Source organism: Lathyrus oleraceus, chromosome 6, assembly GCF_024323335.1.
Source record: "Lathyrus oleraceus cultivar Zhongwan6 chromosome 6, CAAS_Psat_ZW6_1.0, whole genome shotgun sequence".
Taxonomy (NCBI): domain Eukaryota; kingdom Viridiplantae; phylum Streptophyta; class Magnoliopsida; order Fabales; family Fabaceae; genus Lathyrus; species Lathyrus oleraceus.
Genome location: NC_066584.1, coordinates 487,161,829 through 487,176,160, shown reverse-complemented (window position 1 = coordinate 487,176,160; position 14,332 = coordinate 487,161,829). Strand labels below are relative to the sequence as shown.

At 36.2% G+C, this 14,332-nt stretch overlaps 1 protein-coding gene across 1 annotated transcript; it reads right to left on the bottom strand.

Moving 5' to 3' along the window:
• Positions 1–1,721: 1,721 nt before the first annotated feature.
• LOC127098285 (uncharacterized) lies at positions 1,722–12,745 on the bottom strand. Its single transcript, XM_051036833.1, has 6 exons — positions 12,573–12,745; positions 11,920–12,052; positions 11,735–11,838; positions 2,920–3,091; positions 2,650–2,790; positions 1,722–2,281 (listed from the first exon to the last, which is right to left on the bottom strand). Exons 1-6 carry the CDS (start codon positions 12,620–12,622, stop codon positions 1,901–1,903), a joined length of 981 nt encoding a protein of 326 aa, XP_050892790.1. The 5' UTR covers positions 12,623–12,745; the 3' UTR covers positions 1,722–1,900.
• Positions 12,746–14,332: the final 1,587 nt, after the last annotated feature.

Here is a 14,332-nt window from a genome sequence, read left to right as displayed (position 1 = left end):
TTTGATGCATTGGACATGATGTTGACCTATTTGTGAGTTAATCCAAGTGATGCCCAAAAGGAGATGGATAACACCATAGGGTGTCATGCTAGATTTACATTTCTGAAAAAAGATGTATATACCTGGTTGCCGCAGTGGAGGCCGGTGGTGATGATGCACATGATTTTGCATCATAGAACATGCGCATTGAGGTTACACCTCATGTATTTAGGTTGCACGTCGATATTTATGGACGAATGTGCTTATTACATTGATTTGGTTTATCTTAGATACTTCATTGACTTCGAGTGAATTCATGAATACAATTGGGGGGTCATTTGTTTGGTTTATTTGTACTCGAAGTTAGGTGAAGTTTTTTTTTGAAAGACTAGTCAAGTGATAACAAGTTTCACATTGTTTATGATAATATATTTGCACATTTACTATTATTAACATTTGATAACACTTGTGTTATGCTATTTCTAATATTTCATTTGTACCATTTTCAAGCATGGATCCTCCAACAGTTTTCGTGCATCTCCGACTAGTCATATGTTGATGACTACTCTGCGGATCAGCCACGTGCTTGCGCATTCGTCCCGCTAAGAGGGAATCAGGCGACTGAGTCCTTTATAGTGTTTTTTGATTGTACTGAAGCTGATGAAATACGCTACACGTTGTACAACAATCACCGTCAGACACGTCCCTTGGATGACATAGCTTTCTACTATTATTGTTTGGCATGTGGGTCACACATAATGTATCTACATCTTCCTGAGCAAGCCATGCGTCAATTCAGGTTATTACAGGGTGTTCCAAGAGACCCCTTTGCATATGCTCCTCATGTTCAGGATATTTGATGATTTCTATAATCATCTGATATCAAACAAAGTATGAAGCGTGTCAACTCCTCACCCATAGAGTAGTGCATTCGATTGCATACAATGGTATTTCAGAGCGTCACATCCTTACATAACACCGATGTTCACGGAGATCCACCTAAGTCAGTTTTTTAGAAGATATTAGAGGAGGAGCCGGCTAGGACAAATCATGTCTTTGATGTTTTACCTGCATATTGCACAAGCGGGTATAGAGCGATGAGACTCTTCGGGAGAGAATCTTGGGAGGACGACATTGCAATACAAGTGTCAGAGAAGGAATATGGAAGGTTAAATATACTAACTAGTATTTAATAGTATTTGTATCATGATTTATGGATAGTATTATGGTTTGAAATTTGTCCCTTTATTAGTATTATAGATTCTAAATTGATTCTAATATGTCATATTAATCTTATACTTATTCCATCATTGTATTTCTTAAAAAATATCAAACTTTATTGCCTGGTGGTTGTTACGTAATCCTTCCGAAAATTTTATAGAGATGCAACTCCTTACTAATTTATCATAAAACGAATGTGATTCACTTACGAATAAATGTATTATATATAGAATGTGTACGGAAATATACTTTCGAATTTGTGTAGGACAATTTTGAGTTTTAATAAGTTGGCTCTTCACCACTATGGATAGGAAGAGCAGCCTAAAAAAAAAGATCTATTGCTTACAAGGTTGCTTTCTCCTTCATTCGAATTTGCTTACAAGGTTTTTTTTTTATTTGTTTTTAAACTTGGAGAACTTAACTTTACCTTTTGTTGCTTTAATAAAAAAAAAAGTCCAAGAACACGTTGAAGTTATGTTGAGCTCATCCTATGTCAGGATTAACAAGACGCAGCACCCAAATTGTGCAAACGATATAACTACTATGAAAATTTAAATACATACTAGCATTAACATCTTTCAATGCATCATCATGTACGATAATATTCATATCAAGTATAGAATGTACAATAAATACCGCATTAAGGTCTTAACGATGTTCCAACCTTGAGATACCAAGCAAAGTCCATCGATTTAGAGAACTATGAAGATTCACCCTCCAGCTTCAATGATCCAAAGTTACTTTGTACAAGTGAAGCAGCGGCACGAGCAGCCGTAGTTGCACGATTTGCAGAAGCAATAGCGGCCCGAGCCTTCTCTAATATATCAGAGGATTGAAATATAGTCTCGCTTTTAGCATCATTGACTTGGATGTTGTTATTTTTGTGTGACTGCTCAATTTCATTGGTGTTCAACCAAGAATTATTGTTACAAGGGATGGAAGCTTCAACGTGTTCATATTGTTGTTTATTGTGTGTAGATTTGATAGAATGTTCCGAATTATAAGCTGGCGAGTTATTGGAACTGTTTTTGCTGGGAGCATGAGAAACTGCAGCTCCAACAGATACTTGCTTTGTTCCGCCCTACAAGTAATATGAGAAAATCATAATGAAAATAAAGAAAAACTGAGGAATTCCTTATTTACTAAAGTCGAGAAGTAAACAGCAAAGTACAATGAAGTATATAGAGCTTGAAAATGTATCACTGGATCCCCCCTAAGACAGACCAAACTCATGATTGAGATGTTAATGATAAAGCGCAAACCACCAGAATCAAGTTGACTTCAAAATTACTTAAAAAAACCACTAGAGTAACACAACGAAGAGCTTATAGATGCCAACTACCATCGATGACAGATGCAAGATATGATAAGCATTTAATAGTGAATTAACATAATTTTAATGTCCAGCAATGAGGGAAGAAATAGTTGGAGATTCAATGATGAAAATACCAGGAGATCCTCATGATTTTTCCTAAATTCTGCTGCAGTTTTAGAAGAATCCCATGCTAGATTGTATTCTTCTGCAATATCTGTCAAGACCTTGAGTTTTATCTCTCCAGATGGAGCATTAACTGAAAGCTTTTCAATTATCTGCAATAATAAATTTCAAAAAAGATATACCAGAGAGTAAGCAATTGTTCAATTGTTATTACTCCAGTATAATCAATAGTTGTTGGGTGATTTGTTTTCCATTGAGAAAGCACGTCTAAGATAACTCACTGTGCGGTTCACGCCTGAATCTGGACGAAGTTCAGATACTGCAGAGACAAAGTCTTTCCCATATTTAGTGGTAAACAAGTTCTTGATGTGCAGTAATTCTGGTATATCAGAACATCTAGGAGCAGCAAAAATTATACTTGCGATGGCTTCTCGCAATTCAGGTGGGCAATCCCTATTATGTAGAAGCAATGCTTAGAGTTCAATTAGAAAAACAGTTTTGCCCTAAATTGTACCCAAAAAAATGTGACTGTCTGAAAACTCAATTAAGTACTGAAAATAAATATTGTGAGCACTAAAAATGATTTGGCGTGGTGTACTATGAATATTTACTAAATCAGAATAAGTGAAAAGTGCTAAAACCCATTCAATTGCATGGGAGATCACGGAATGCCTTTCACAGCAATAAAATTTTACCAACAGGTACGTAGACAGAAAATATGAAATACAGAAGTGTAGAAATCAGAATGTTGCGTGACATTTTATGATTTATATAATTATTATTATGATTGATATGTATTAATTTGAATTGATTGTATATTGATTTATCATCCCTTAATCATGGGATTCTCATTGTCATATATTCAATATAAATAAGAACAAGCTGAGAGCTAATCTCACGAGTCATTCGGTATCAATTTGTTATTCTCAAATTGATACCAGAGCAAGGTGGTTCCTGGGACAGTTAAAACCCTAGCGGCCATAGTCATACGACACTGTTACACTGAAAATTAAAGATACAGTACACAATCCTTCTCTTCACACCGACCATTCAATCAGACTCGCCGTTGTCATATCGGCCATCCACTAAATTTCGTCGCCGAGCTCAGTCTCAAGCACCACCACGCGCGTCTCACCTCCATTCAGCCTCATTGGCGCTTGAGGCCCATACACCACCCTCGAGGCTTCCAGTGAGGTTGCCGCCAGTTCCGTTCTTCTCGTCAACTTCCGATCTACGCGTTCTGACCCTTTTCGCTCGGTGTGTCTTCTTATTTTCCTGACGTTTGCTACTGTTTCACTTTTCTAGCCAACAACTGTTACCTTTGATTTTCTTATTTGCTTTTCTGAAAAGAAAAGGAAAACTAAAGGGAAAAAAAAAAGGGAATTTATATACAAGTGTTGTGAAAGATGGGTTCACCAAACAATGTGGAGTCTTCAAGTAAAAATTCCGTTTCCTTCGTATTCTCAGGCAACCCTGTCTTAAACTTGCAGAAACTTGATGGTGAAAATTATTTAAATTGGTCAGTTGGGGTCAAGATGTGGTTTCTTGGCCAAAAGCTCTCGGAACATCACACTAAGAAGCTGGAAGACATTGCTAAAGAGTTGTGTGATGAATGGGAAAGCAGTGACAATTAGTATCTCTTTTGTGACAATCCATTGAGCCTTCTCTATTGGTTCACTATAGCTCGTATACAACATGTTATGATATTTGACAGAGGGCTAAAATTGTTTATTCTAATGATGTCCAACGACTGATGTGCTCAAGCTTCTTATTACTAGTGATGAATCAAAGAAGATGATCGAGAAATTGGATAATGTTTGCATGATTTATGTTCTTTATGGCCTTCATACAAATTACGAGTCAGTCTGAAACCAGATTCTTATTGCGTCTGAGATTCCATCAATAGAAAATTTGATTAACCGACTCATACGCCTACCTAGTCCAGAAGAAACAAGGGTGAAGGCACCCCAAAATGGTAAAGAATCTTCCGCTTTTGCTTCTAATTTTGCAGGTCGTGGAGGACGAGGTCGTGGTCGTGGGGATGGTCGTGGAGGTCATAGTGGAGGACGTCCTCAGTGCACTTATTGCAAGAGATTTGGTCATACTGAAAATAAGTGCTACTCTCTTATTGGCTTCCCAAAAAACCAATTAACACAACTCAGTCAAATGATAATGGAAAGAACTCTGAGCTAAGAAGCACTAACCGAAATGTTGTATATGATGATGAGTACAAGGCATACTTGCAATTTAAGGCTTCGCAGGCTTCGTCATCAGCAACAATTACTCATATTGGTAATTCTAAAGTCTTTATCTCTAACTCTTCGTCTATTGGCCTTTGGGTTTTGGACTCCGGAGCTTCCGATCATGTTTTTGGTAATCCATATCTTTTATCAAAAATATTCCAACCTAAAACCCCCTACCACATTACTTTTGCAGACGGATCAAAAGCTAACGCTAGTGGCATTGGTCAAGCCACCCCTCTCTCATCTTTATCCCTTGATTATGCTCTTTTGTTTCTAATTGTCCATTTAATTTCATTTATGTTAGTCATTTGACCAAAAGTCTAAATTGGTCTATAACTTTTACTTCTGATTCCTTTGCTATACCGGACCGGAGTACGAAGCAAATAATTGGTATGGGAAATGAGTCACATGGAATTTACTACCTTCAGTCTCCATCTACAACTGTCTCCTCTTCTACTACAAAGCCTTTGACTTTGTTTGGATTGATGGAATCGGATGGAGCGGAGCGGAATGAGATGGAGTGGAATGATATTCCATTGTTTGGATCATTTAAAATTTGATGGAGCGGAGCGGAGCGGAATGAAGTGGTATTGATTTCATTCCATTCCATCATTTACCATCATATTTCTTCCCCTCCAATTTGGGCGGAATGAACAATTTGCCTTATTCCGTTCTAAAATTTCCAAACAATAGAATGGGACATTCGTTCCGCTCCGCTCCATTCCGCTTCATCCCACTCCGCTCCACTCCATTCCGCTTCGTTCATTTTATGATATCCAAACATAGCCCAAGTCTTCTTCATCATCGATTAGGTCATCCGAGTCTAAAGAAGTTCAAAATTATGGTTCCTCACTTTGTCTCAGTTGCAATCTTGTTAACTTGAAAAACATGTCCGGTCTTCCTTTCCTAGCAGCACTCGATCGCAAGCCTGTTCCCTTTTTGATATTGTTCATTCTAATGTATGGGGACATAGTCGAGTTAATTCTGTTGTAGGACATAGATATTTTGTTACATTTATTGACGAGTTTTCTAGATCTACGTGGACTTACTTACTAGAGGATAGAACTGAAATATTTAGTGTCTTTCAAAAAAAAATTTAAGAAAATTCAAAATCAATTTGGTTGTTCTATTCGCATTTTGCCCTGTAATAATGCAAAAGAGTATTTTTCAGCATCTTTTAATTCTTTTATGGTCGAGAATGAAGTAATTCATCAGTCATCTTGTCCCCATATCCCTTAACAAAATGGTATTGATGAACGTAAGCACCGTCTTATAATTGAAACAGCATGTACTCTGCTTATCCATGCTAATGTTCCCTTAAAATTATGGGGGGATGTTGTCCTCACAACAGAGTGCCTAATTAATAGAATGCCATCTTCCGCTCTCCAAAATAAGGTCCCCCGCTCTATATTGTATCCTCATGAACCATTGTTCTGAATCTATCCTCGAGTCTTTAGATCGACTTGCTTTGTTCATGATCTAACTCCAAGAATTGATTAATTATCTACTCGTTCAATTAAATGTGTATTCCTTGATTATTCAAGAGTTCATAAAGGATATCGGTGTTATTGTCACTTTCTTTGAGGATGAACCTTTATTTGCCTCACCTACTGCGTGTGAGTCCATTTCTCAAGTATTGCCTATTCCTTTACTCGTCTCGATAAGTGACCAGTCAAATTCATCTCCTCATGTGGAGTTACCTAATCATCCTAGTTCTCCCCTACAAACTTATCATCGTCGTGCACGTCTTCCTACTTCAGATCCGCCCAATATAAAAGGTCCAAGTGACTCATCTCTCGTCCCAATTTCTTCTCCTACTTCAGATCCGCCCACCATGATAGATGACTTTCCTGTTGATCTTGATAGAGGTACACATTCCACTCAAAATCCTTATCCCATTTATAATTTTCTTAGTTATCACCGCTTGCCACCTTCACATTATGCATTTGTCTTTGTTATTTCTTCAATCCCTACTCCTAGGTCTTCGCAGGAAGCTCTTTCTCATTTAGTGTGGCGACAAAGTATGATTGATGAGATGACAGCCTTAGAATCTAACCAGACATGGACGCTTGTATAACCTCCTCTAGTTGGTTAGACACGATTAAAGTTGGTTAGATGACAGCCTAATGTCATTGGGTTTACACGATTAAAGTTGGTTAGCCCGAAATATTGATCGTTTGAAAGCTCGCTTGATGGCTAAAGATTATACTCAGATTTTTGGTCTCCATTATATTAGTGACACCTTCTAACCTGAGGCCAAAATGGCTTATGCTCGTCTTTTTCTCTCAATGGTTGTCATGCGTCATTGGTTGTTGTATCAGCTAGACATAAAAGAATACATTTCTTCATGGAAAATTGAAAGAAGTTTATTTGGAGCAACCACTTGGTTTTGTTGCTCAGGGGGAGTGCCATGGGTATATTTACTGTCTTCACAAAGCCATGTATGGTCTCAAACAATCTCCTCGAACATGATTAGGGAGATTTAGTAATGTGGTTCAACAATATGGCATGATTTGAAGTGAAGTTGACCACTATGTGTTTTATAAATATTCCTCTAACAATTGCATTTATATGGTTGTGTATGTTGATGATATAGTCATTACAGATGATGACCATGATGGAATAGTGGGGACTTAAACGACATCTAGTCCACCACTTTCAAGTCAAAGGTCTAGGAAGATTGTAGTATTTTCTTGGCATTGAGGTAGCTCATTCGAAAGTAGGAGTTGTTATTTCCCAAAGAAAATATGTTTTGGATATATTGGAAGAAACCGGTATACTAGATTGTAAGCCAATTGGCACTCCTATGGATCCAAATGTCAAACTCCTACTTGATCAGGGAGTCCTTTTCAGATTCTGGAAGGTATAGGAGGTTAGTTGAAAAGCTAAATTATTTGAGCATGACAAGGCCAGATATCACATATGTTGTTAGTGTAGTGAGCCAATTTTTGAACTCTCCATGTGATAGTCATTGGGATGATGTGGTTCGAATCTTGAGGTACATTAAAGGAGCTCTTGGAAAAGGTCTCATTTACAAAGACAAAGGTAATTCAGATATCATTGCTTACACAGATGTTGATTAGGCTGGATGTCCCTCTGATAGGCGACCCATATCTAGATATTGTGTTTTTGTGGAAATTTAATTTCATGGAAAAGTAAGAAGCAAAATGTTGTTGCTAGATCAAACTATGGCACTTACTACCCAAGAGCTCATATGGCTCAAACATCTTCTCCAAGGGTTGCATTATTTGTAAATAGGCACTATAAGTCTCATTTGCGATAATAAGCAGCTTTACATATTGCCTCTAATCCAGTCCTTTATTAACAAACTAAACATATTGAGATTGATTGTCATTTTATTCAGGAGAAGATTGTGTATGGTGAAATTGTTACTTCATTTTGTTGGTTCTAATGATCAATTGGCTGACGTTTTCACAAAAGCCCTTCGAGGACCAAGAATAACTTACATTTGTGACAAGCTTGATACCTACGATAAGTATGTTTCAGCTTGAGGGGAGTATTGAGATATGATATGATTTGCTTGATCTATTATATGATTTATATAATTATTATGATTGATATGTATTAATTAGAATTGATTGTATATTGATTTATCATCCCTTAATCATGAGATTCTCATTGTAATATACTCAATATAAATAAGAACAAGTTGAGAACTATATACTCAGTATCAATTTGTTATTCTCAAGTGTCCTATGTCAGAGGCACAACATTCACCTCAAAGTGATGAAATTGTCTTAGAACTCAAGATGGCGGTGAGGAAGGTTGAAATGCCACTGTCTGACTACGAGGATCCAGTGGGGTGGATTACAACAGTGAAAGTGAAACTGATGAAGCTAAGCATGTGGGGAGCCACGCTACACTGGTTCAATCTCCTACACGAAACAAAGGATGATCTCACTTGGGTCGAAATTGAAGAAGGCTTTAATTGAGCGTTATAGAAGGCGGAAGAGCGAAAATCCTTTCGAAGAATTGAAATATTCGCAACAGATAGACGGTGTTGAGGAGTACAACACGAAGAAACAACTGCCGGAGTAAGGGAATTCGTCACATTCCTTACTCTAAATTGATGGAACGCAGTGGGGTGGATTACAACAGTGAAAGTGAAACTGATGAAGCTAAGCATGTGGGGAGCCACGCTACACTGGTTCAATCTCCTACACGAAACAAAGGATGATCTCACTTGGGTCGAAATTGAAGAAGGCTTTAATTGAGCGTTATAGAAGGCGGAAGAGCGAAAATCCTTTCGAAAAATTGAAATATTCGCAACAGATAGACGGTGTTGAGGAGTACATCACGAAGAAACAACTGCCGGAGTAAGGGAATTCGTCACATTCCTTACTCTAAATTGATGGAACGCAGGGGCAAAAGGGTTTTTGCTTTTGCTGTGGAGAGAAATTTCAGCCCCTTCATCAATGTGCAGAAAAGCAACTGCTTAGTAATTAATGGACGATGTTGAGAAATACACAACAGAATTTGAATATGTATCTTCACATTCAATAATATACGATTGTTTACCTAAAATTATGGTTTCTATCAAACTCATTAATCTCGAAATCTTTCTTAATAGTCTTTCTTAGCAGTTTGACTATCTTTTATCTAATCTACTTTTCTTACTACTGAATCCACAGGCCTTCTCTCTACATGACCAAACTACTTAAGTCTAGTTTCCACCATCTTTTCTACTATAAATGTTACCCCCAATACTCTCAAATATAGTATTTCTAATCTTATCTCGTCTAACCTTACCACACACTCAACGCCACATCTTCATCTCTGATACACTTAGTTTATTTTGTGTTGGTTTTTTACAAACCAACATTTTGTCTCATCCATCATTGTTAGTTTTTTAATAAAATTTGTACTTCAATTTGATTGGTACTTTCATATCACATAAAATAACTAAAATTTTCCTCCATTTCAACTACTCAACTTAAATCTGATGGATTACATCTCCTTCTATTTCTCCATCATTTTGTCCAATGGATCAAGGATACTTAAACCGCATAACATATGGTATGATATGATCTTCAACTTTCATCTCTATGTTAGAATCGCTTATCCTTTTACTAAACTTACATTTCATATACTTCGTCTTACTTATGCTCAAGTGAAAGGCATATATTTCTAAGTCTACTCTCAAGGCCTCCAACCTCTTATTTAGTTCCTCCCTTGACTCTCCAAATATATCCCTTTGTTCTTACATATAGGAATCAAAGTGTTTTTTCTCTATTCATCCGACATTTGCTTTGACCTCATAATTTCGTTAAAAAATTTGTTGAGCTATTCAATGTCCCTCTATCTCCAAGATTTTTCCACGCATCAATAGGTATGTTGTCTTGCCTAACTGTCGTGCTATTACTCATCCTTTTCAACGCTTCTTTTACCTCACATTTTTTAATTTGACGATTGTAGTTATAGCTTTGATTCTCTTCTCTAATGTCTAGCCTGTTAGAATTTGGTAATATCTCATATCCTTCATTGAATAAATTGTGGAAATATTTCTTCCATTTATCCTTTACATCATTTTTCTGAACTAAAACAAACTTTGTCTACATCTTTAGCACACTTCATTTGATCCAAGTCTTTTGTATTTCTTTTTATTTCCTTAGCAAGCCTATATACAAATATTTCTCCTTACTTGATTCCTAAGGATTGGTATAAACCGTCAAAAACTTGAGTTCTTACTTCGCTTACCACCTTTTTGTTCTCTTTTCTAACTTTCTTATAATTTTCCCAAATTTCGACACTTTTACACTTAGACCAATCTTTAAAACATTCTTTTTTAACTCTAACGCTACTTTGAAGATCTAAACATTTCCTTTCCACCACTACAATTATTTATTACTTCTAAGTTCAAAACCTATTGATTCTCCAAACGTCTCTTTTACTACTTTCTAATCTCTTGAGCGAGTCATCTTGTCCCACATATCATTTGCACTTCCATGTGACAGTCTGAAATTTCCCTCAAAGATTTTGTGTTAGAAAACCATTTATTTTTCACCATTGAAATGTCACCACTTAATATGTGGAGTCCCCTATGGTTTTTTTTCTTCACTCTCCTCTGGACTCCTAAATCCATAACCAATACTCTATGTTTGGTAACCAAGCTCTCTCTTGGTATAACTTTATTGTTCAAGCAAATCTTCCTATATGATTTCTAATAAAAAAGAAATCTATCTGAGAACATGGCACTCCACTCTTGTATGTTATAAGATGCACAACTCTTTTTCTAAAGCACATATTAGTTATAGTAAGATCAAAGGCCAACGAAAAATCTAGGATGCACGCCCTCAAAACCTCTCGATACGCTCCCAATGTATCCATTTAGATCCCCTACTAGAAAAATCTTTTCTCTTTGTGGTACATCCTGAAATTAGACTTCTAAGATGTATAAGCACTAATAATATTAAAGGTATTTTGTTCCACGGCAAATTTTAGAATTATGGCAAATCTCTACCCTTTTTACATCCATAATATCCAAAATAGAGAGATCGTTTGTCATTCTGTTATGATTTCTACATAAACAATTTACCAATAGAGTACACAACCTTCCCATTGCTATTGTTTGATTATGTATTGAAAAAAGAATAGTCACTTGTGAAATATTGTGAAGCTTGGAGATACATAAAGTGATCACTCAGTTTCTTATTTTTGCAAAGTTCCATAAAAAAACTTCACCAATCTATAACTACAATCTAACAGAAATTTGTGGATATAAGAAAAAACACAATGTGATTGGCATGTGTGTTAAATTTCATGTATGTAAATCAAGAAAGCAACACACTGCATGTTCAATAAGAACAAACTTTAAGGACCTTTATGAACTTACTTCTGGTTCTCAATTATAGGTACACGTGCAAGGACAAATTCACAGAATAACTCCAATATTTCATATGCAGCCCATATATTTTGTTCCCGTATGATATGCTCTACCTATTTAAATCAATGCAATTCACAATGAATTAGTCAACACAAAAAAAAAACATAAAAAAGTAGCAAGATTTGAAGGATTACCCTAATTCTAGCGATTGGTTCTTGGCCAGCCTGCAAAAATTGAGCTATCTCCTTGCGCGTTTGTTTCAATTGAACATCTCTCTTGTTTTGTAGCAACTTCATGCGTGAAATTGCGAGGTTCAGGCATGTTTTACTACCAAAGACCAAGATGAAAAAAGAATGAAAAACAAGTTTAGTACAACATACACATTGAGAAAAAATCTAAAATATAAAGCTATGTTTGGAAAAATCTAATCTCCAAACGTAATCAAGTGTCAGGTGTCAAACATCAAAACAGACACGCCTTTTCTACGAATAAAAATCCCAATTCTTTTGCAAAAATAGCTCAATTCCAACAAGAGTAGTAAGATCCAATAACACCAAATTTGAATAAATCTCTAAAATATACTACCCTACGTATACTACTCCAAATCATAATGGAAACTGAATTTCGATACAATAAACAATTTAGCTATCAATTTACCAAACATATGATACGTAAAGTGACGGAAACTTAATTAAGAAACATGTAATCGGATAAATTCACAAAACCTAATGCATAAACCCTAGAATTGGAAGATTTCAAACAAAAAAGGCGTATCTCAAAACACGAAATCGTAGAAAAAAGAGGGATCAAAGTAGAGAAGAGTAGAGTGATGAAGGAGAGAAATCACCATCGATTGGAGAAAACGCCTCTGTTAAAGAGTTGATTGAGAAGTGACATGTTACTGATTTGGATGCCACTGCCAAACTCCCAACTCCGACGGAACGAAACCACCGCGACTCCTCTTTGCACCTTTTTTTCCTTCGAATATATATACTTACCATATTACTTTATTTATTAAAAAATATTTTTTAATGATATTTGTTTATAAAAGATATATAATTTATAACAATATTTTTTTATATATTTTTTATTGTTATGTTTGGTTAGTTGTAACTACCGGTCCCCTTATATTGGACCTTTTTGGTAAGTCCACACCTATTTATGTAAGCTCACCTCATTGTAAATGTTAAAAAAAGGAATATTATTTTTCTACCCTTTTATTTCACTCGTTTTCTTCTTTCTTTTTTTCCCTAGTGGAGCCATCTAATGTCGATAATATCAATGGGTAGATTTGGAACTATGGAAACAATTATATCTTCAACGATGTGTTTAGCATCGGAGGCACTTGCATAGATGTGGATTCGTAATTTGAATGGTTTGTCTCTTTATTTAATGATGATAAAAGAATTTGCAGTGTGTTCGGGGGGTGTTTCATTCATATCTAATGAATGCATGTTTCACAAAGTTAAAATTAAAATTCCTTTTCACTAAGTTTGAGAAATGGGACGTTTGAGCATTTACATATTGTCCCTTCTTAATTGCACTATGTGACTTGGACTTTTGTCAAGATGATCCAACATTAGAATGAGCACAAGGGGCAAGAGGGTTCCACTTTAGTGAATCTCTTTTTATATATTTTTATGGTTTCCCTTACTTCGATGAAAGGGAGACATGGTCAATGATTGATACCTTTGCGCTAGGCCAATAAAATTTTCAACATTTATATCGACAACTGGAATTATTTCAAGGATCAATACTTTCTAGTGACTCCTCTTAGCCACGTTGCCCATTATAAACTGTGTTGGATTCCGAGTCACGTTTCTGCCTCCTCGATCATCGTTGGTTTATAGCAAGTTATATGTGTTAGACATGTGATTCATACATAAGATGAGGGTAAATTGTGGAGGTTTAAATAAAGTAGGACTTAGACCAATGCTTGATCAAAACATGATCCTTAAAACCCATGCTTGACTTGGAGTGATGTTGAAGACTTTGGACTTAGGACTTAGGCTATGCTTGATTTGGAGTGATCTTGGACTCATTGACCTCTTGATCACTTACACCTTGTTCACCTGTTGAACTCTTGAACTTTTGATCTTGTTATCTTGTTTATTATTCATTTCCATATGCATATGCTTATCACATTCATTTGTTTAGGTTAGCACACACGTGGCTTACTCTTGTGCTACCTAACAATGAAACCTAGGCTTAATACACTTTTGCACCCACATGACTTACTCTTGGGCTACCTAACAATGAGACCATATGTTAGTCTTTGTATGATCATGCATTATATCTTTTATCCATCTTTTTCCCTTTGATTTAGCTTGATCAAATTCTATTTGATCAACTAGATCCTTTGACTTTGCACACATTCCCTTTGTCTTTGTCAAGTGACCATAAGTCTCTTGGTCACTTGATGGGACTTGTCACTGTTACCTTCGACCTCAAGCTTCCTAGCAAGTACAAGACCTCAAGCTCAAGTCAAGGCATCAGCCATCTGCCTCATCCCCATAGAGCGTCTCTGAGAACCTATTTCAACAACTTGTCAAACATTGACAAAGATTGCATGTCATGAGCCTTAAACAATAGAGAAGGGGTGAGAGG